The following is a 24,028-nucleotide window of genomic DNA, read 5'->3' as shown; positions in this document are numbered from 1 at the left end:
CTGCTGGATAATTAGTGACAACCCCTAAGCTTAGCTTCTCAACAGCTGCTCAGAGCCCACTGAGCATGTGATGTCACAGACAGTTTCCAGGATGGTGACCCCCTGTGACAAGTCTGAAGTCCTGGATCATTGCTGCTATTGACAAGCTGAAACTTTAGGCTGGTGCAATAAGTTCAGTATATAAAATATGGCATTTTAACCATATTCATTTTTAAGGTTTAGTTCTCCTTTAAGCAGGTTGTAACCATAAGATGTTGTTACCAATATTGCACACTTTCCTTAAAGGGATGGTCCACCTTCCAGTTAATCTTAGTATGTTATAGAATGGTCAATTCTAAGCAACTTTTCAATTGGTCTTCACTATTTTTTATATTTTGTTTAATTATTGTCCTTTTTCTTCTGATACTTGCTAGTGTTCAAATAGGGGGTCACTGACCCAATGTAAAAACAAATGCTCTGTAAATCTACAATTGTATTGTTATTGCTACTTATAGTTAATTACTCATCCTATTCAGGCCTCTCCTATTCATATTCCAGTCTCTTATTCAAATCAATGCATGGTTGCTAGGGGAATTAGTACCCTAGCAACCAGATTACTAAAGTTGCAAACTGGAAAGCTGCTTAATAAAAGTATGAATAACTCAAAAAACACAAACAGTAATAAAAAATAAAAAAATTGTCTCAGAATATCACTACGTCCTACTAAAAGTTAACTTGAAGGTGAACAACCCCTTAAACAAAACTTGTTAGAATCGAGTCCTTGTAAATAAACTGTTGTGAAATTAGCTATTGTTGGTTTTCTTATGAAAAGGCAGAAGATGATAAATAAACACCCGGGTGAGATGTCACCCCTTATTTCAAGGATGCCACCAGGGACTCCTCCTCCCAGATCTCCAAGGCATACAGAGAATGGGCTCAAGAGAAAGTAAGTATGATGTGTGTCTATGGGTTTAAACAACCAATGGTCAATATGAGGCAGGGTGAGACACCTTAAAATGAGTTGCTCAATTTGCCTCTGCAGCAGTAACCCACAGGTTATGAGTAGGGTTGCCACCTTTTGCTGAGTGGCAGATGGGACGGGACGGGGGGTTCGAGGGGCGGGACAAGCGACGTCGGGCCAGATGACATCGGGGGCAGGTCCGATAAAATCAAGGTGGGTCCGATGATGTGGCAATTGCCGATTGACTGGTCACTGTGCCATTCACTTTAAAACCCTGAATTTGGAAACCAGACAGGCAGTTTTCACCAGGACAGCCCCCCTGAAAACTGGACAGGTGGCAACCCTAGTTATGAGAGGTGTCAAAAAGCCACTCCTGGCAACTTATAGAACCACAATTCTGACTTGTAAACAGGTTTTTCAAACTTGAATACTTTTAAAGCCTACTGTTTAGCTGTTTGGTACACTGGGCAGTTGGCTGGGTTTGTAACCTTTGGTATTGCTTCCTTATCAGATATTGAGCTGATGTATATTTCTTATATAGGATTGGTGGGAGCCAGTGACGTAACAAGGGAGGGCAGGCCCTGGGGCAGGACGCGCTGCCGGGCCCCCCGCCCCCCTCCGTACACCCGGAACTGCCCGGGAATTGTTGCGCGTGAGCTGCCGGGGGCCCTGAGGGGGTGCGGGCTCTGGCCCAATCGCACTCCCTGCTCCCCCGGTAGTTACGCCACTGGTGGGAGCATTTGTAGAGTAGTGGTATGGGCAATATGTACAGTGTGCAATAATAATAAATTGCTATGCAGCATCCTATATATAAAAAGCCCTCAATTCCAAATGACTGCATTGGGGTCCCACGCAACAGGTACTGAATAAAGTGTTTAAGCAAATATTGCTCAGATGCTCTATAGACAGAAGTTATCCGTGTCAGGCCATTACATTGGATTCCTCTTTAGCAAACTCTGTGGGATGTTCTATCCAGAGACAGTACTGCAAAGATCTACAGAATGTTCCTGATCAGTGGGTATTGCTGGGGATTTCTGCATATATATGATGTAAAAGATATAAAAACAACAAACAAACAAACAAACAAACCCTTGGTTTCACTTAATCACTGCTCCAGTTTCGCAGCTCTGTTTATTTCCTGGGTTTGGTTATATACAGTATGTTGATTAATGTTTTTCCAGTGGTGAGGCTGGCTGTGATGTTCCCAGTGCCTGTGGGGTTATATGATGCCCTTTATATCCTGTTTTTGACTACAAATAGCCATTGCAATTGTACTCCAGGAGCAGCCAATGCCAGGAAGGTGTTGAGTTTAGAGTTGGTGTGAATCATTATCTCTGTGACCCTTCCGCTGCTTTCTGACAATGTACAATAGAGGTACAGTATGTGTAGGGTGCAAGGGGTGGCATTTCTGCTGCAGTTGACAAGAAGGACAGAAGTGTTGCCAGATGTACATTATTCACGCCTGCGGCTCTTACATAACATCAGTGACAGCATCTCGGCTAAAATATGTGTAAACACGTTCCATTCAGTTGAACAGAAGATTTTGCTTTAAGAGTGACATATTCTTGTGAAATGATTAACAACAAGTGCTTTAATGATGACACATCTACTGGCTAACAGCACAGCCTTCCTGAGATTCCAGCCCCAGGGCACTATTTGTATGTTCTACCTGTGCTTTTGTGACTTTCCATCCACATTACCATAATGTACAGGACAGATGGGAAGGCAGCCCTATGTTCAATGGCAAGACTTCCCATTGAGTCACATCTGTTTGGATATAATGGTCGCACAAGCTGATACCCCAGAGATTTGTTCATTCTAATCAATAAGATGCAATATGGCCACACGTGGAAATCTGGTAGTATGTTTAACCCTATATTATGGGTCCACAACCTTTTTTACCTGTGAGCCACATTCAAATGTAAAAAGAGTTGGGGAGCAACAGAAGCATGAAAAAGTCCCTTTGGGTGCCAAATAAGGGCTGTGATTGGCTATTTGGTAGCCCCTCTATGGACTGGCAGCCTGCAGGAGGCTCTATTTGGCACTATACTTAGTTTTTATGCAATTAAAACTTGCTTCCAATCCTGGAATTCAAAAATAAGCCCCTGCTTTGAGGACACTAAGAGCAACGTCCAAGGGGTTGGACAGCAATGTGTTACTCACGAGCTACTGGTTGGGGATCACTGCTCTATCAACATGAATAACTAGTTTAGTAGAGGCCGCCAGATGTTGGCAAAAATGCTTTTTTTTATAGTGATCCCTAAGATCCAGCATAACTAAATGATGTAATGTCTCTCTTGCAGCGATACTACAGATTTCAGTCGATCACAACCACTTTTGCTTTCAACCCAAATGGATACAAAAAACTTCAGGTGAGCAGTACATAGTAACTTCCTCACTGTGTTCCATGTTAATTGAGTTCATAAATTAGAAAAAAAAGTCCATTACATCTCACCTTAAAGGAACATTAACATCAAAAAAATGAAAGTGTTTTAAAGTAATACAAATATAATGCAGTGTTGCCCTGCACTGGTAAAACTGATGTGTTTGCTTCAGAAACACTACTATTGTTTATATAAATAAGCTGCTGTTTAGCAATGGGGGCAGCCATTCAAAGGAGAAAAGGCTCAGGTTACACAGCAGATAACAGATAAGATATGTAGAACATAATGGTGTTATCTGTTATCCACTATTTAACTTGTGCCATATAGCCTTTTCTCAATATTCCACCATTTACGCAGCAGATTGTTTATATGAACTATAGTAGTGTTTCTAAAGCAAACTGATTTTCATTACTTTAAAACACTTACATTTTTTGGTATTATTGTTCCTTTAATCTTAAGTAGGGGGTTATTTACTAAGCTCTGAATACCTGAAATCCGAAAAATTCGTGATTTTTTGTGTTATAATAGGCTTAAAAAAAAATCACGAATTTTTCGGAAATTAATTAAACCCGAGGGCTACAAAGCCCTAATATAAAAACACGGCCTCTCAAACCTGTAGAGGTTGCATAAAAGTCAATGGGAACAGTCCCATTGATTTTTGGGTGTGTCGGGGGTTTGGGCAAATTCACAATGTTTTCGGAGCTTTCGAGTGAAAACTCTGAAAAATTCTGAGTTTTCAGGGAAAATTCACGAAAAAATAGTGAAAATCTGAGATTTTCCCACAAAGTTAATTTTCGGGAAAATGTAATAATAAATAAGCGTTAAAAACCCGAGCAGGTTAGATCGGAGTTTGTAGCAGCCGATATTGAGATAAATTCGGACCTTCATAAATAAACCCCTTAGAGTTAGGGCAAATGTAACTCACATTTTAATGGACTAATCCTCTAAAAATGCCAAGTGCCCACACCTACCATTTTAAATGAACCCTATTATTTGCTTTTTAGTCAAGTGCTTTTATATAAAAATGTAACTGTGACCATAGCAACCAATTAAAAGTTATCCTTTACTGGTTAAATGCGGTACGGATCAACATTTTTTCAGTCTTGGAATTTACCTTTACATGTGTATATTTTTATTGGACAGTGATGACAGAAAACCTGAAGATATTGATACACCGCAAACAACACAGACTGTGTTCCCATGTAGCTGGTAAGGCCTTTGCATAGATTTCCCATCAGTAATAGGGAAGAGCAATGGGGTAGTAATGTTCTGGTTAGCTTTTGGTAAACCATAGCCAGGTTTCATCACTGACAGGTAATATTTAGGTTTGCTATCAAATGTACAAATTGCTTACAAACCACAGACAACAAGTCAGGGGCCTAGGCATTCCTTGTCTATAGGGGTGGGAGGTTGTAACAACTATACAACTGTACCCTAGGGTACCAAACATCTCCTTTTGCAGAGGAATAATAGATGAATATCCCATAGAAGATACTGTATTGCTCTCACCCCTTTCTACTTTGGTTCTAGTAGGGTAGAGTAGTAAATAATTAAGCCTCAGTATTTTGACTACCTATTCTGACACCAATATGACAAAACATTTGAACTAAACCCCCTTCCCTTGTATCATCCTGGTATAACTAAAAAGAAAGCTCCTACAATGGCATCATACAAACAGCTCTGTGCCTTGTTTGGGATACACCCGAGGTAAAATTGGCTCACTCAGCAAATCTTGGTAAAAATGTAACAATCAGTTTTTTTGCTTTTTAACAAACTCTCTTTTTTTTTCTTTTAAGGCAAGCTCGAAAACTGGCATTAGCCAGCAATACAAGAAAGCCAATTAAAAAACTTCTGTTTAAAGCTGTCTCTGAAGGGGACACTGAGATGGTAACAGAACTCCTCGCAGAAGCAAAGTCCTATTCTATGGTGTTTGCAAAGACACAGGCCAAAGGTAATACTTTTTCAGATGATGGGTCCGTAAGTATGTTGGGAACTTCCATGAATGCACCTCTGTTATTAAGACTCAGGGGCAATTTATTAGGGATAAGATATAATTCCATTTATTTGCTCTTTACTGATCTTTCATTTGGGGTACAATGTCTGGCTGCTTCCTTTTACTCAGGACTGGCCATATTAGGCAGGGTCATACTGGGCCAGCAGGACACTGGGAAAAAACCTGGTTGGCCCCACCGACCCAGACACACTCCCACCAAAACCCTGGGTGCTGCCCCCTGACCTCCCCCTGGCCCCTATCTTGGCTGCAAAATGATAAAACAAGGCATACAACAAAGTACACTCTGGGGCCCCTAGTTCAACGCTAACCATAGGTGAAATAGTGGCTTGTACAATATAGTGCAGTGGGTGCTCCTTTGAAACGTGTAAAGCAATGCCCAAAGTACAACACCTCCTTTATCCATCTGCTTGAAAAACAGTTGGCAGGCCTGTCCTTATCAACTACCATACACATATATAATTTAAGGATCGCACACCCAATTTTAAAAAAATAAAAGTTTATTACATCAAAAATTTAGACACTTACATATTTGGCCCAATATTGGCCCAATGCGTTTCGACCACGTGAGTGGTCTTCATCAGGGGAAAATAATCCATTAGTTACAAAAAGGAGTAAATAGGCAGGATTTCTTGTAATTTATGGATTATTTTCCCCTGATGAAGACCACTCACGTGGTCGAAACGCATTGGGCCAATATTGGGCCAAATATGTAAGTGTCTAAATTTTTGATGTAATAAACTTTTTTGTTTTTTTAAAATTGGGTGTGCGATCCTTAAATTATATATGTGTATGGTTTCAGTTAGATTCAGTTTTTGGAGGCTTCATTTGGGTGGTCTCCTTTGGATCTGCACCCCAGAAATAAATTAATATAGGGTGTGCGCCTTCTAAATAATGATTTCCTTATCAACTACCATAGGCTTCGGTCTTTTGCTACCCCCACATACTTGTGCATCGAAAAAATCTGCAAGATGGGGGAGGGGAGATGCCCTCATGGGGGGGGTGCTGGATACTTTGCGTCGTAATGGAGTGGCAATTCTGGGTTAGAAGAAGGCATTGTGCAAGAAACAAAAAAAAATGGACAACTTCAGCCATTTCTCGCACTTATCACACTGCCCACCCATACTGGAGCATTCTTGTCTCAAGAGATGCTGAGTAAGATCAATAATATACACCTTCAATACAATAATATTCACCCTCCTTGTCAATGTTTCAGATTTCTTAATTCATAAATTAACCTCAAAGGACACTGGAAAAACCTGCCTGATGAAGGCCTTATTAAATATAAACGAGATGACACCCGAGATTGTGCGCATTCTTCTTACATTTGCTGAAGAAAATGACATTTTGCAGCCATTGGTTAATGCAGAGTACACAGAAGAGAATTATAGGGGTAAGTGATTCTAATCTGCCTGCCAACAAAAATATTTGCGCTGCTTAGAATAAAGCTTATGTCTCTCGCTCACTTCCCTGACCCAGCTCTGAAATGACTGAAAAAATAATTATATTTCTAGTAAATACTAACTAGCACCTCCTCACCTATTGAATAATTGTTGTTCCACCCAGAGACTGAACATATTAACTTGAGCAAGCTTAGTTGCATCACACGGACCCAACAAAAACACATGAGTGCAATGAGTCACCAGAACAAGATCCTTCTATAAAAGCAGGAGAAGAAACCAACATTTTTATTTTATTTCAGAAGTTTAAATAAAGGCAGGTTTTATTCCCCTTGTATTGGCAATCCCATGGATTTTAATCATTGCCAATGTTAGTTTTATCACTTAAAAATGATTATCCAATCTTTGGCATTACCGAGTTAAAGGAAAAAAATATTCTCAATAATTTACATTTTCAGGAACACCTCAAAAAGGTATGGTTTAACTACAAACTGATAATTCCTAAAAATAAAGTATAAAGTGATTGGTGCTCCATATGATCATAAAACCATTAGTGCATAATTAATTGCCAATTCAAACTAAATCACATATATAACAATTTAATAACAAATTGCATGGTTTCTTTTAGGCCAGACTGCATTAAATATTGCCATTGAAAGACGACAGCTTGAGCTGGTAAAGTACCTGATTGAAAAAGGTGCAGGGATTGATGTACGGGCTCAGGGACGATTCTTTAATCCAAAGAACAAATATGAAGGATTTTATTTTGGTAAGTGCCCTTTACTATTTCCAAACTGTGCAGCAATTATTGTTGTGTTACACTGCCAGGAACATCCTTCTTTATTTTCATTAAATGAGTGGTTCACCTTTAAGTTAACTTTTAGTTTGTTATAGAATGTTCTAAGCACCTTTTCAATTGGTCTTAATTATTTATTTTTTTATAGTTTTTGCATTATTTCCCTTCTTCTTTTGACTCTTTCATCTTTGAAATGGGGGTCTCGAACCCCATCTAAAAACAAATGCTCTACAAATGAATATTATTGCTGCTTTTTATTACTCATCTTTCTATTCAGCCCCTCTACTATTAATATTCCATTCTCTTATTCAGTGCATGGTTGCTAGGGTAATTTTGACCCCAGCAACCAGATTGTTAAAATTACAAACTTGAGAGCTGCTGAATAAAAAGTGAAATAACTCAAAAACCACAAATAATAAAAAATGAAAACCAATTGAAAACTGTCTCAGAATATTACTCTCTATGTCATACCAAATGTTAATTTTAAGGTGAATAACCCCTGTATCAGGTTCTATGTTGACCCAGTACAACACTTTGGAAGCCATATTTGGCCCACCATAGGACAAACTGCTTTACAGACTATCATCAGAATATTGTCATTGCTGGATGGTGATCCTAAAGAGAATGCTTTAATGGAACCTAAGTGTTGAGTACTTGCTTGCCATTAGAATTTAGCTACAATACAACAAAGCCTGTAATTTAAGTAGGGGTAAGATCAAATATATGTTGGCAACTTTCAGTCCAGAATTTCAGATCATAGACAACACCAATTGCAGATGTCTTTTCCTAAGGGTTTTGGTGGTTGTAGAAGTTAAATTTAAAGAAAGGTGGAAGGCCAAAGGCCCTTTCTTGAACTTGAGGTTCCTGCACATGGGAGAGTAAATATTACATACATGTTATAATTGCTAGGGATGCACTGAATCCAGGATTCGGTTTAGAAATTCGGCCTTTTTCAGCAGGATTCGGTACGAATCCTTCTGCCAGACAGAACCGAATCAGGAGGGAAATCACTTGACTTTTTGTCACAAAAGAAGGAAGTAACATTTTTTCCCCTTCCCACCCCTAATTTGCATATGTGAATTAGGATTTGGATTTGGTTCGATAGGAAATCATGTAAATATTAAATAAACCCAATAGCCTGGCTTAGCATCTAATAAAGATTAATTATATCTTAGATGAACATGAAGTACAAGGTACTAGTGTTTTACTATTACAGAGAAAAAGGAAATAGTTTATAAAAATCTGGATTATTTGGATAAAATGGAGGCTATAGGACTTCCTGTAATTCAGAGCTTTCTGGTTAACGGGTTTTCGGATAATGATCTCAAACCTCTACTTGTGGCTCCTTCAGCTCTCTCCAGTGGAAAACATTACAAAAGGACAGGCAACTGGAACTACAGTATTAACTATAAGGTGCAATAAGATTGTATACCTGAAAATATGACAGCAATTTGCCATAAAAGTAACCCAAACATGAAAAATTGATTTTGTGTTTAAGCCATATGTGAAACAAATTCCCCTATATATGTAGCAATGTAAATTGTGCTTCTGTATTGTTTTCCATTGACTTCTATAAATAGGCTCTTAGGGGCAGATTTACTAAGCTCGAGTGATGGTTTGAATTTCAAAAAGTTCAAATTTCAAAGTAAATTTTTGGGTACTTCGACCATCGAATAGGCTATATTCAACCATTCGACTTCGATTAGAACAATTCGAAGAAAAAATCGTTCGACTATTCGACCATTCGATAATCGAAGTACTGTCTCTTTAAAAAGAACTTCGACTTCATACTTCGCCAAATTTAAGTTACCGAAGTGCAATGTTAGCCTATGGGGACCTTCCACAGCACTTTCTAAGTTTTTTTTGGTCGAATAAAAATCCTTCGATCGATCACTAAAAATCGTTTGAATCGTTCAATTCAAACGATTTAATCATTCGATATGTGAAGTCAAAGGATTTCAATTTATGGTTGAATTTCGAGGGTTTTAACCCCTCGAAATTCGACCCTTGATAAATACCCCCCTTAATGTGCACTGACATGCTTTCATTTGTTTTTAAAGGTGAAACGCCATTGGCCCTGGCTGCGTGCACAAATCAACCTGATATAGTGCAGCTTATAATGGATAAATGCCCAACTATTGGCACCATGCAGGACTCTCTGGGAAACACAGTGCTTCATGCTTTGGTCATCGTGGCGGACAATTCCGAAGCACAAAATGACTTTATTATACGGATGTATGATACAATCCTTAGAAACTGTAAAAACAAATCCTTAGAACAGATTCCTAATAATGAAGGTCTCACGTCAATGCAGCTAGCGGCAAAATTGGGGAAAACAGAGGTAAGCGTGCACAAGACTTTTCATATTGTATTTTATAAACCTGTAAATATTTTTTATTTTAATACAGGTATGCGATCTGTTATTCTGAAACCCGTTATCCAGAAAGCTCTGAATTATGGGAATGCCTTCTCCCATAGACTCCATTTTCTTTTTCTCTGTAATAATAAAACAGTTCCTTTTACTTGATCCAAATTAAGATATAATTAATCCTTATTGGAGGTAAAACAAGGCTATTGGATTGATTTGATGTTTAAATGATTTTCTAATAAACGTCAGGTATGAAGATCTAAATTACAGAAAGATCCATAATCCGGAAAACCCCAGGTCCCAATAATTCTGGATAACAGGTCCCATACCTGTATATAACATGTCTATGTTCATAAGCCTAGTATAGCCATATGTGCATGTAAGTGTGCATAAAAAATGTAAATAAAGCACAGGTATGGGATCTATTATTTGGAATGCTAGGGACCTGGGGTTTTCCAGATACCTTTAACTTTGTAAACATCTCTCTTTCTATACCCTAATAGGAAAACCTAAAACGCTTTCCCCCAACATTTTACAGTGCTTTGCAAAAGTTATACAGTGTGTCCAAAAGTCTGAGCCCACCGCTAAGAACTGTTCCATTAATGCAGATCTTTTCTAGATCACTGTGTACAATAGGGGGCAGATTTATCAAGGGTCAAATTTTGAAGTAAAAAAAACTTCAAAATTTGACCATCGAATTAAAAAACTTTGAATTCGTTTTTTCAACAAATTTGGCAATTCTGCAGTCAAATAAAAATCGAATCAAATGATTCGAACGATTTTAGCGATCGATCGAAGGATTTTTATTCGACCTCTAAAGACTTAGAAAATGGTTGTAGAAGGTCCCCATAGGCTGACATAGCACTAAGACAGGTTTAATTTGGCGAAGTGTTGAAGTCGAAGTTTTTTTGAAGAGACAGTACTTCGATTATCGGACGGTCGAATATTCAAAAGTTTTCAAAGGTTTTTCCTTCGAATCGAAGTCGAAGTAAATTCGAAGTCATAGTATCCTATGCGATGGTCGAAGTATCCAAAAAATTACTTCGAATTTTTTTACTTCGAAAATTCCCTCTAATTCACTTCGACCCTTAGTAAATCTGCCCCTTAATGATTGTGTTTTTGTGTAAATTATCTCTTATTTTAACCAGAATACTTTAATATTTATAGATCCTTCATTCTATTCTAAGTCGGGAAATCAAAGAGAAAGAAAACATGGTCCTCTCTCGCAAGTTCACTGACTGGGCTTATGGACCTGTCTCTTCCTCTCTGTATGATTTAACAGGCATAGATACCTGCTGGCCAAACTCTGTACTGGAAATTGCTGTTTATAATACAAAGATCAATGTAAGTTTTTGAAGTGTTTTTCTTCATCATATAATTTTACTCTATAACAGTGATCCCCAACCAGTGGCTCACGAGTAACATGTTCCTCACCAACCCCTTGGATGTTGCTCAGTGGCCTCAAAGCAGGTGATTATTTTTGAATTCCAGGCTTGGGGGCAAGTTTTGGTTGTATAAAAATGTACTGATGTACTGCCATGTAGAGCCTCATGTAGGCTGCCAGTCCACACTGGGGCTACCAAATAGCCAATCACAGCCCTTATTTGGCACCCCTGGGAACTTTTTTTCATGCTTGTGTTGCTCCCCAACTCTTTTTACATTTTGAATGTGGCTCATGTGTATAAAAGGTTGGGGACCTCTGCTCTATACTATGACTATTATTATTATTTCAGCAAGATCATAAGATACAAAATCTTGTAAATAATGACATGGATCTAATCTAAAGTTGTGTTAAAACTATTTATATAGGTTTTATTATTGCATCAGAGCCTGCTGTTTTTCCAGCCTCATATTTACATATATTTTTTGAGACAGGACTGAATTAATTATTTTTATAATAATAAATATTGCTACTTAGTAAGGTGGTATTGTAATAGAAGTCACAGAGACTAGAGGGGTTGTGCACCTTTGAGATTTTTAGTATGCAGAGTGATACTCTGAGACAATTTGCAACTGTTTTTGTTTTGTTTTTTTATTATTTGTGGTTTTTATTTATTTACCTTTTTATTCAGCAGCTCTCCATTTTGCAATTTCAGCACTATGGCTGCTAAGATCCAAATTACCATAGTAACCATGCTTTGGTTTGAATAAGAGACTGGAATTTGAAAAGGAGAGGGTCTGAACAGAAAGATAAGAGCAAAAACTTTTTGGCCTTTCAGATCATTTGTTTTTTAGATGGGGGTCAGTGACCCCCATCTGAAAGCTGCAAAGAGTCAGAAGAAAAAGGCCAATATTTAAAAAAAAAAACTGTAAAAAAAACCCAATGAAGACCAATTGTTGCTTAGTTGCTTAGAATAGGCTATTCTGTAACATACTCAAGTTTTAACTAAAGGTGATCCACCCAGTGTCGGACTGGGCCGGTGGGCCCCCGGGTCTACTGGGCCCCGCCGGCCCAGATCTGTACCCTGGTTTTTTTCCTGACGCAACCGCGAGTGCTGACGCGCATGCGCAAGTGTGTGAGCTGACATGCATGCGTGAGTGCACGCTGCTCCACATGCACGAATACGTGTTGCCAGGGGATACCAGACGGGAGGCCCTGAGGCAGCAGCTCCTAGGGTCCGGAGGGGGGCCCAGAGGCAGAAGCCCTGGTGGGCCCTGGGCCCCCCAGTCCGACCCTGGATCCACCCCTTTAACTAGATCTAGTAACCCATGGAATCCAATCAGTCCAATCCAATCCAATATTTGCTTTTAAAGATGGGACCAGTAAATACTACCAAGTGATTTATTGCTAGACAAACGATACACCTTTTATTATATAACCCCCTGAGAGTTTTGGAAACCATAAATAATATCAATCTAAACTGTCGGGTATACTTTAAATGACAGAACTAAAATTTTTGATAAACTTATTTTTAGAAATACACTTGAAGCAGTGAATAAAGTACCCCCTATTGTAAAATATAAGGATATTATAAGTCACCGAGGAGTTCAATGACCATATTAAAGTACGTGGCCGGAGGCTGAGTGCTTTTATACAGGTCATGGAACTCCAAGGTTACTTATAATATCCTTATATTTTCCAACAAGGGGCACTTTATTTATTACAATACACAAATTTTAGTGAGTCATGTGACAAAAATGACCTCACTACTCACCGTTTATAACTGATGACATCACTAGTCACCGTTTATAAGGATATAATTTACAAGATATTCATGGATTTTGTGTATTAAACAGTCTTATGTCATAAACAGTGTAAAGTTTACAACTTGTCTAGTCACCTATAGCAACCAATTTAAAAAATAAAAATTAAGACAGGAAACCAATGTCTCATATCCAATGACATTTGGCCATTTTTCATTCGTGTCAACTAAAATTCGATTATTGTTTTCATTCAGCTAAGGAGAATCTTATAATATTTGCATAGCATGTACCACATCAAAGCAAATAATACTGATGCATTGTTCTCCTGCATATTTGTGGCTTAGCTTTTTTTTTTACTGATTAATTGCATGCATCTTGTTTATTATCCATTGAAGTCAGTAAGCATATTAACCACTTGCATAATCTTTTGCAGAACCGTCAAGAGCTGTTGACTTTGGAACCACTGCACACACTGCTACAAATGAAATGGAAAAAGTTTGCAAGATATATGTTCTTTATGTCTTTCCTGCTATCCTTCACCTACAATATTGTCCTGACTCTTGTGTCTTATTACAGGCCACGTGAAGAACAGGTACACGTTTGAGTAAAAGGCATCTATAGCTTTTGGAAATAATAGTTTGTAATATTCACAGAAATATATGTTAAGATTTGCTATTTCTCGATCTGTCCACCCATGTGGTGGACAGTATTTCCATATCTGAATGTATGGCATTTAATCCAATAATCTGCACTAAAGGGAACCTTGACAAGGTAGTCAGGCTATTGAATTTTCCCCAATTTCAAAACTGTCTGACTATGATTAGATACTGATTGGTAAAAAAACATAATTTTGACCCAATAAACAGTCTGAACTTACAGCTCACTTAAAGGGCATGTAAAGGCAAAAAAATTAAATCCCATTTTTACTTTCTTTAATGAAAAAGAAACCTATCTCCAATATACTTTAATTAAAAAATGTGTAATGTTTTTATAAGAAACCTGACTGTATGCCGTGAAATTCTCCCTTCATTTACTGCTGTGGATAGGAATTGTCAAACAGTCCCTAACTGCTGAGCAGGGAAACAATCATACTTACTACTCAGTTAAATGGCTGGTACATTCTAGGAACTTAATATAGTGAGACATACTGTAGATAGAAATAGAGAAATACATAGCAGCCTTGTGCTTCACCAAAGGATTGATAGCTGGAAGTAACTCTCTCTCAAACAACAACTTAGTCATACTAGTTAAAAGTGAATGGAACTTTACTTTCTAATGGAGAGGCAGAGAAGGTACGTGTCTGGTGCCCCCTCCCAGCTTTGTGCCCTAGGCACATGCCTACTCTGCCTACCCCTAGTTCTGGCCCTGGTCAGTTTAAAATCTCCCACATTCACATTTGCAAACAGAGACCAATATGGTGGTTCTACTTGCACACTAGTATAAACAGAAAGCAAAGTTGACCACATACAGATCACAGTGGCTGATAAAACCTCCTGTGTTAGCAAACTGACTATAATTGGGTTGCTTAGGCTGAGGGAGAAGCACAGAAAGTGATATGTGGCTGGATCAATCCAAAGAAAACCATTATTGCACCATCTTACTTTAAAGGGCATGTAAAGGCAAAAAAATAAAATCCCATTTTTACTTTAATGAAAAAGAACACTATCTCAGATATACTTTAATTAAAAAATGTGTACTGTTTTTATAAGAAACCTGACTGTATGCAGTGAAATTCTCCCTTCATTTACTGCTGTGGATAGGAATAGTCAGATGGTCCCTAACTGCTGAGCAGGGAAACAATCATACTTATGTACAGCAGGGGGAGCCCCCGCCTTACTTCCCAGCCATGCAGAACTCAAGCAGCTTTGTTTATGATGATCCCTAAGCAGCCCAGACCACACTGAGCATGTGCACAGTCTTAGTCTTGCAAAGATGTTTAACAAAGTTACAAGATGGTGACCCCCTGTAGCCAACTTTGAAAGCATAAATTAGGTGTGTGGTGCAGTAGGTTCATATTTATATTTAGTATACAAAATACAGCATTTCTAGCCTTATTCTATTTTAGACTTTACATGCCCTTTAAAAAAGGCCAGAATGGCAGCCAGTTTCTTGCCATATAACGGCAACTTTACAATTGAAAGTTTAAGTTTGTAAACTAAAAAAGTTATATTGTAATTTTGTGTTTCACTGCAGGGTTATTGTACTAATGCTTTCTAAGTGGTCTTCTCATTTAATTGCAAAGTAAAGCTTACTTTTTATGAACAATTAAGGCCTATTTAACTGGTCAAAATACACATTTCAATTAGTGTTTATTTTGAAACTGCTTGTAAAAACCCATTATAGGAAACATTCATTATATATGCTTTATTTTTAAAGTCGCCTTTCCACTTCCATTTTAGGATCGATATCCATTGAATCTGTCATATGAAAATGGATGGATACAATTAATTGGACAAATGTTTATAATTGTTTGTGCCACGTACATGATGGTGAAAGAGGTGAGTTTATTCAGTAATTTCGGTAGTCATGATGTCTACTGACTGTACATTTGCATGTGCATTTGCAAACATTTTAAAGTAAATATATATATATTTGATTAATAAAGTATAGTATTGAGGACATCATACAGTATTATAGTATTATAATACTAATAATATAAATACAAAGAGGTAAAACAGTTTAATAACAATAGTAAACTGTGACAAAATTTACACAAGAAATATATATTTTTCTCAGCATTTTTTTTGGGGAAAAATGGCAAATATGCTCTATAAGGGTTTACCAAAAGACATATTAAAAAGTACCCCAATTCTGTGCTGGAATCATTGCCTCTATTGGACATGTTTTGGCATGAATCTCTATTTTAATGCATAACAATTTGATGCAGATCTTATTTCTCAAAGGGAAATTAAATCAAACCAGATTTATGGAATTTACAGGTGTGAGTTATTATCCAGAAACTTCAGAATAACGGGAAGGCCGTCTCCCATAAATTCCATTTTAATAAAATAATTGTAATTTTAAAAAATAATTTCCTTTTTCTCTGTAATAATAAAACGGTGCCTTAATCCAAACTAAGATATAATTAATCTTTATTGGAGGCAAAATCAGCGTATTGGGTTTAATTAATGTTTAATCATTTAATTTTTTTAGTAGACATAAGGTATGGAGACTCAAATTACAGAAAGACCCCTTGTCTGGAAATTTCCCAGGTCCAGAGCATTCTGGATAACAGATCTCATACCTGTATTTTTAATTCCGTACCATGGTTGAGTGAAATGATCAAATGAAACCAACTTTGTCTTTTTAATAATTGTAATTGGATCGTATATGCAGGAACAATCCTTTGGAAATAATGATTTAATTTGAACTGTTTCTATTCTTACCAAAAACTGATTATGTTCCAACTTTTTTTCTAGGCTGTTGTCATTTTTTTGGTCAAGCAGTCTGATCTAAAATCTGTTCTGTCGGATGCCTGGTTCCATATCCTTTTGTAAGTTCCACTGGAAAAATATATAATGGATATACTACAAAAATATAGAGACACTGGTAATTCAGCAATTAGGGGGACCAGGGGCAGACCTGTCAGGAGAGGACCTCTTGGTATATTTTTTACCCGAACAAATATTTGAGTCCCAATAAGCAGAACCTTAATTTTGGTAACATCTATGGTCAACTCAACTTTAGAAAGACGTTATCAGTTGACCAATAGCGGCCCATACCTGAATATTTTCCTCATACAACTAAATAAAGGTTTGCCATGAATCCATTTAGCTGATGATCATGTACCTGTGTATGCATGCTGATCCCTTTATTATCTTAATAGACTTCCCAACTTTAGTGCTGCTTAAATTACCTTTTATCAGTAGCCATTTTTTGTAAATATTCTACTTACCTATTTAACTTTCTTTCCTTTCCAGTTTTATACAAGCAGTCCTGGTTATAGTGTCAGTTTTCTGTTATTTATTTGGGGTGACTATTTATCTTGTATTCCTCGTCTTGGCTATGGCACTTGGATGGCTGAATTTACTTTATTATACAAGAGGATTTCAGTCCTTAGGAATATACAGTGTTATGATCCAAAAGGCAAGTACCATTATCAGATTTCCCACATATGATTCATTATGATTTTTGTTAACTATCAAGATACAACCAATCACTCTTAACACTCTTAGAATACTTAAGTAAGTATTCTAAGTAATTCTATGTATATTGTACGCATTATATTATTGAGGCAGATTTTTCAAGGGTCGAATTGAAAATTCGAATTTCGAGTTTATTTTAGTGTAATTTCGACTAGGGAATAGTCCAAATTCGATTTGAGTTTAAAAAAAATTCTAAATTCGTATTTCAAAATGTATCATGTACTGTGCCTTTAAGAATTTGAATTCGGCTATTCGCCATCTAAAACCTGCCAAATTGGTGTTTTAGCCTATGGGGGAACTCCTTAGATTCGAGTTTGCAGGTCGATCCTATTTACCCGAATTTAAAAAATTAGAATTGGTAGTTTTTTTGTGTGTGAAATTTATGGATTTATGGGAGTTCAACCCTTGATAAATATGCCCCTTAATGTTACTTGCATTAGTCACTCAAATGTACCTTAAGCATAACCACTATTACAATAATCAACTCAAAGTTGCAGAACCCAGTAGTATAAAGTCAAACAGTTTCTGACATATTTTAAACTTTTCTTCAAGGTTATCTTAAACGATGTGCTGAAATTCTTGTTTGTATACATTCTATTTCTGCTTGGATTTGGAGTGGGTAAGTAGAATATTTTCAAAGTTTCATATTTTTCAAAGTAAGCCATAACTATTTGTAATAATTGTGGTCTCGTATCAGATGGAATACGTGAATAATTAGTAATATCTATTAAAAAATAATGGATGAAACTACAATGTAAAAATATTAATTTGTTCTGTGTATCAATGGATCAATAATTCTCATTAAGATGTTTAGAAAAAAATCTTGAAACCTGAAATACTCCCCCAAAAATGAACCAAAGCTATACGACCCTTGTTTGTATATACTGTAGATGACCAAAACAAGTGTACCTAGTATAGTATAGTATTTAAGAGGGTTATTTACTATAATCTGATTTTATCTCATTATTTAATAATTTTTACTCATAAGTAAAAAAAAAAGGTTGACCAAACTCCCATCCCTGATATTGCCCCATTTATCAAAAAAAAAACTCGATTTAATCGAATAGGGAAAAAACTCAATAAAATCAAGTGAAAAACCGAATCGTACGATTTTTTTCGGCCTTTTTCCCCGAATCACTCAAATCTTTTCAGTTTTTGCCCGAAAATCCTGAATTTTTTGGATTCTCGGGCTAAACTCAGCACAAACCACAATATCTTTAACCTGGGATCGGGAGATGTCCCATTGATTTATACATAACCTCGACAGGTTTGAGATGGCGGATTCTTGGATTTTGGCTTTTTGGAGCATAATAAAAATTAAAAAATTTAGAGAGCTTGAGTTTTAGTAAATAGCCCCCTTAAAGTCAAGTTTTTTTGGAAAAAGTCTAAATAAAGCCCACTGGTAATGCTTTTTGCCATTCGTTGCGGTTTCACAATTTTTTCGTGAAACAGGACAAATTCACCACTGGTTAGAGTATTTCAATGTCGTCACTACCATGTATAACTGCAAGGAACTTTTATTTCCAGATTCATATCGCCAGAGGTGATAGGAACTAGAAAAGGGGTTGGTAGCAGGGGGGCTGTGACTATGATGTTGTGTCCTTGCCCCTAGATAGATAGATAGATAGATAGATAGATAGATAGATAGATAGATAGATAGATAGATAGATAGATTATATATAAAATTAGAAGTTAATTTGTAATTTTTGTATTGCATAATATCTATATCTATGATCTTTCTCTTTAAACAGCACTTGCATCATTACTTGAAGACTGCAAAGATGGGGAACAATGTCAAAGTTTAAGCACGACCATAATGGAACTGTTTGAACTCACCATAGGATTAAGAGGCCTGGAAATGGATAATGAGCCAAAATATCCGGCCCTGTTCCTTCTTCTTCTCATAACATTTGTGATACTTACATTTGTGCTTCTTTTAAACATGCTGATTGCCCTGATGGGTGAGACTGTTGAAAAGATATCACAGGAAAGCGAACACATCTGGCGACTTCAGGTCTGTATAATATTGGAAAATTACTAATTGTTTCTATTTAGAAAAACTTTTAAAAATGTTGTTCTATATGGCTACACGGAAGCCCTATGGCTCTTGGGGCAGATTTACTGAAATTCAAACTGGGGAATTCGAAAGGATTTCCAACAAGTTACAGTTTAGCTTATTTTTTAACACTTTCCTAACCGGAGTTTTTAAACAGCTGACACATTTATCAAACCAGATGAATGTGTCAGTTCATTAAATGTGTTTTATAACTTTGAGCAGTCAAATAATATTCTGCTATAAGGGATGTTAGATCTATAATCCCTCTGATTTATTAATCCCAATACTGTATATGAATCATTTTCCGTTTTAAGATGTTTTTAAATAAAGTATATTCTCTTTTCTCAATTAACAGAGGGCCCGAACAATTTTAGAATTTGAAAAAAACTTACCAACATGGCTGCAGAGCAGATTTCAGCTTGGAGAATCATGCACAGTCTCCAAGGGTGACAACAACAGGATCTGCTTAAGGTATCTTTGGAGTTGAGTTATAATCACAATATAGAGTTGCTACGGAGGCATTTTACTGCCAATAGATTAGCTGCAATAGTGCAAGCTAGTGCTATATTTATTCTGTAGAATGTTTTACCATACCTAAGTAAAAAGCTCTAGAAGCTCTCTGTTTGTTTAGGATAGCAGCTGCAGTATTAGCTTGCTGTGACATCACTTCCTGCCTGAGTCTCTCCCTGCTCACTCATAGCTCTGGGCTCAGATAACAGCAGAAAAGGGGGGGTGAGGAGCAAACTGAGCATGCACACGCCCGGGGCAAGGAGGTTTAAGCTGCAGGCAGGAAGTCAGATACAGAAGCCCATGTATACACAATAGAAGGAAAGAAATGCAGTGTTTCTTTTGACTCAGAGCAGCATTACTTTGAGGGTTTACTGGTCTATTTAGGTGGACGTTTCTGAGAAGGCTTACTTAGTTTTAACCTTTCCTTCTCCTTTAAGAACAATCTAATCATAGTTTACTGGTTTATCAAACAGAATAAATGAAGTCAAATGGACTGAATGGAACAACCATGTTACCTGCATAAATGAAGAACCTGGGTTAATGTTTGTTGCTGGTATGTAAGCTCATTATAGAACACATTAATATTGTTTTGTACATACACATTGTTAAAGAGAGTATTTATTAATATAGTTCATTCAGTGTAAAATGTACAAATTTAATTCTGGTGGCCTTCACACAAATTTTTTTCCAACCTAGGTCATGCTATAACTACCTTACAGCATATATAATGATAGAAAACAAAATAAAGAAAATTCCCTTGCAGCACCTACATATGTTCCTATTTTACCAAATTAATATTTACAACAGTTCATTAAGCTTAAATTATACTGATGAAAAAATACCCAATTGAATGAATTAAAGTGCCACGGTGCTGTACTCAATCCATCTTTTTAAGAATTCATCATTAATATAAGGTCAAACCAAATAGATTAATTCTAAAAATAAAGTCCTACAGTGTGATAATTGATCAATATTTTATGAAGTCATAAGCTCTGATTAACTGATTGGACAAATTAATTTATTTAATAAGTTATTAAGGTAGAAAAGGAAATTTATAGAAAGGTGGAAGACCCAAAAGAACTAACTTAAAGGGATACTGTCATGGGAAAAAAAAATTTTTTCAAAATAAATCAGTTAATAGTGCTACTCCAGCAGAATTCTGCACTGAAATCCATTTCTCAAAAGAGCAAACAGATTTTTTTATATTCAATTTTGAAATCTGACATGGGGCTAGACATTTTGTCAATTACCCAGCTGCCCCATGTCATGTGACTTGTGCCTGCACTTCAGGAGAGAAATGCTTTCTGGCAGGCTGCTGTTTTTCCTTCTCAATGTAACTGAATGTGTCTCAGTGAGACATGGGTTTTTACTATTGAGTGTTGATCTACCAGGCAGCTGTTATCTTGTGTTAGGGAGCTGCTATCTGGTTACCTTCCCATTGTTCTTTTGTTTGGCTGCTGGGGGGGGAAAAGGGGGGTGATACCACTCCAACTTGCAGTACAGCAGTAAAGCGTGATTGAAGTTTATCAGAGCACAAGTCACCTGACTTGGGGCAGCTGGGAAATTGACAAAATGTTGAGCCCCATGTCAGATTTCAAAATTGAATATAAAAAAATCTGTTTGCTCTTTTGAGAAATGGATTTCAGTGCAAAATTCTGCTGGAGCAGCACTATTAACTGATTCATTTTGAAAAAAATTTTTTTCCCATGACAGTATCCCTTTAATTTTTTTTGGATTTACAAAACATTTAAACCCTATATTTAATTGCAAGTACTACAAAGACAACCTATCAAATATTGTTTCTTAAAATCTGGGGCAGAGCAACAAAAGACTGGAAAAATTGTGTAATGCTAAAAACGGAAACCCATTATCTCCCATAGACTTCATTTTATGCAAATAATCCAAATTTTTAAAAATGATTTCCTTTTTCTGTGTAATAATAAAACAGTAGCTTGTACTTGATCCCAACTAAGATATAACTAATCCTTATTGGAAGCAAAACCAGCCTATTGGGTTTAAATAATGTTTAAAGGATTTTGTAGTAGACTTAAGGAATGAAGATCCAAATTACTGAAATATCCGTTATCCGGAAAACCCAAGGTCCCGAGCATTCTGGATGACAAGTCCCATACCTGTTCTGAGATATAGGGGTTAAATTATTTGCAAATAATTTAAATTATTTCATTCTGTTTTTATTTATATTTTACACAGTGTTCCAACCTTTTTGGAAAGGGATTGTACCAAGAGGGACAACGAAAAATGATAGGCATGACAGCCATGAATATTCCTTCATTAAAATGATAACTTATGTAGAACTGCTATCTATTTTAGAATTGTCTGTTGCTAGACTTCTTATGGTTTGCATTTCATTTTTCTCTATCATTCTTTCTGTCCAGATACCAAAGAAACAAACACAGCAAGTGAAGATGAACTTGATAGTTTTGAGAAATTTCCAGGAATTTCAATTAGCATTGGAGACCTGGAGGATCAAGTGATGGAGACTGCCGTTTAATCACCCTCTTATGAATTTTCTAGACTGTGAAAGCTGATGACTGATGTCATATGTTGCCTTATGGTCTCACTCAAAAATCTATGCTGTTATTTTTTTAAATAACCAAACCTTTACTGTGAATATGTCTTTCAACCAGATCTATGGCAAAGTATGTTGCTAAATTGCATATAATACCCAAGCAGAGAAGTTCTTGGACACCGGTGTGACTGTAGCCTTAATGTTTCTAGTACAGGTATGGGACCTGTTATCCAGAATGCTCGAGACCTGGGTCTCCGGATAAGGGCTCTTTCTGTTGTTTGGATCTCCATACCTTAAATCTGCTAAAAAATCATTAAATATCAAATAAACCCAATAGGATTGTTCTGCTTGTTGCGGTCAAGTCCAAGGTACTGTTTTATTATTACACCGACAAAGGAAATCAGTTTTTAAAATTCAGATTATTTGTTTAAAATTGAGTCTATAGGAGATGGCTGTAACATAATTCAGAGCTTTTTGGATAACGGGTTTCCGGCTAATGGATCCCATACCTGTACTCATATTAGACTAATGTAATAGAAATGCCTATGCAGGATTTAAAAGGTTGTAAATAGTATTTAAGAAGTTGAAAATGTGTTTTTACTGTATAACATTTGTTGTTTCTCTAAGGCAATATACACTTGGCCATGTTCCTGCTGTACACTGTCTTGTTGTTTTTTATGTTTTTTATGTTGGGGAATTTCAATAATACCAGAAGCCGATTGTGGAACAAATTCCGCACCAAATTTATTGTTGAGCCACAGTTTGTGCCCTGCTGCTGCCATTAACATTAATTTTGTGATAATGAAAATTATTGTAGAATCTCATTACTGCACCACAGAGAATTTGGCATGGCAGCTATTAAAGACATTGGGGCAGATTTACTAAAGGGCGAAGTGGCTAACGCTAGCGACTTTTCGCCAGAAATCAGATCCGCATGGGACATTGCCAATTCACTAACAGACGCAGACGTCAATTCGCTAGCGAAAGAGACAGTCGCTAGCGTTCGTTTGCACTCTATTGACAGACGGCTTTTCACTCTGGCGAATGGTCGTTATTCTGCAAATTCAGTAAATTACCTCTTTTGCCAGATTTAACTTCGCCACCTCAGACCAGGCGAAGTGCTAAAAAGAAGCTAGATCTTCCTCAATCTTCTGTCACTCACATCATATCATGTGTCCCGAAAATGCATTAAAGTTCAAAAAGCGCAAGATCACTAGCGAATTTTCGCTAGGCACAAATGAACGCTAGCGCATCTTCACTATGAAATGCTCGCACTGCCGAAGTAACGCTAGCGAAAGTCGGCATCGTTTGGCGCCCAGAGTGCAACTTCGCATATTAGTGAATTAGCTTTGTGGTCGCGAAATGCGACTGGCAAAGTGGCGCGATGAGTGCGAAGCCGTCGCTGGCGACATTTCAAACTTTAGTGAATCTGCCCACAAGCATCAATAGCGATACAACAAAATCTGACATTCCTGTGAGAAGGCCTCTAAAAGAGCTTATTGCTATGGGACTTATAATATATAAACCATAGCATTATAATGCTATGTCTATTTAGGTGCACATTGAATCCTTGTGTTTATATAAAATTGTATTTATATTATAAGTGATTGTAAGTAATCAAATGTATTGTTTTTAAAATGTTTTATTTATTTATTTTTTTATAATGGTTAAAACACTTTAGTTACAGATATTTACTGTCAGATATTTACTATATATGTGTATAGCTATACATTTCAATAAAGCA

The 24,028-nt window shown here is 36.8% G+C and overlaps 1 protein-coding gene across 1 annotated transcript; it reads left to right on the top strand.

The window, feature by feature from the left end:
• The first annotated feature begins 817 nt into the window (after positions 1–817).
• trpv3.L (transient receptor potential cation channel, subfamily V, member 3 L homeolog) lies at positions 818–22,549 on the top strand. Its single transcript, XM_018245670.2, has 17 exons — positions 818–925; positions 3,244–3,312; positions 4,468–4,533; positions 5,121–5,275; positions 6,552–6,728; positions 7,364–7,504; positions 9,592–9,872; positions 11,067–11,243; positions 13,477–13,635; positions 15,443–15,541; positions 16,463–16,536; positions 16,964–17,129; positions 17,741–17,807; positions 18,940–19,202; positions 19,600–19,715; positions 20,228–20,307; positions 22,151–22,549. Exons 1-17 carry the CDS (start codon positions 819–821, stop codon positions 22,264–22,266), a joined length of 2,313 nt encoding a protein of 770 aa, XP_018101159.2. The 5' UTR covers position 818; the 3' UTR covers positions 22,267–22,549.
• The last annotated feature ends 1,479 nt before the right edge of the window (positions 22,550–24,028 follow it).

The sequence above is a fragment of the Xenopus laevis genome, chromosome 2L (genome assembly GCF_017654675.1).
Source record: "Xenopus laevis strain J_2021 chromosome 2L, Xenopus_laevis_v10.1, whole genome shotgun sequence".
Lineage (NCBI taxonomy): Eukaryota > Metazoa > Chordata > Amphibia > Anura > Pipidae > Xenopus > Xenopus laevis.
Note: the sequence above shows the minus strand (reverse complement) of the source record. Positions and strands in the feature narration are given on the sequence as shown.

Bases quoted from the DNA above. Each gene is read 5' to 3' on its own strand.
- trpv3.L (XM_018245670.2), top strand. From the start codon at position 819: ATGATAAATAAACACCCGGGTGAGATGTCACCCCTTATTTCAAGGATG. The intron at 4,534-5,120 runs GTAAGGCCTTTG...TTTTCTTTTAAG, and splicing joins ACTGTGTTCCCATGTAGCTG to GCAAGCTCGAAAACTGGCAT. The intron at 19,203-19,599 runs GTCTGTATAATA...CTCAATTAACAG, and splicing joins AACACATCTGGCGACTTCAG to AGGGCCCGAACAATTTTAGA.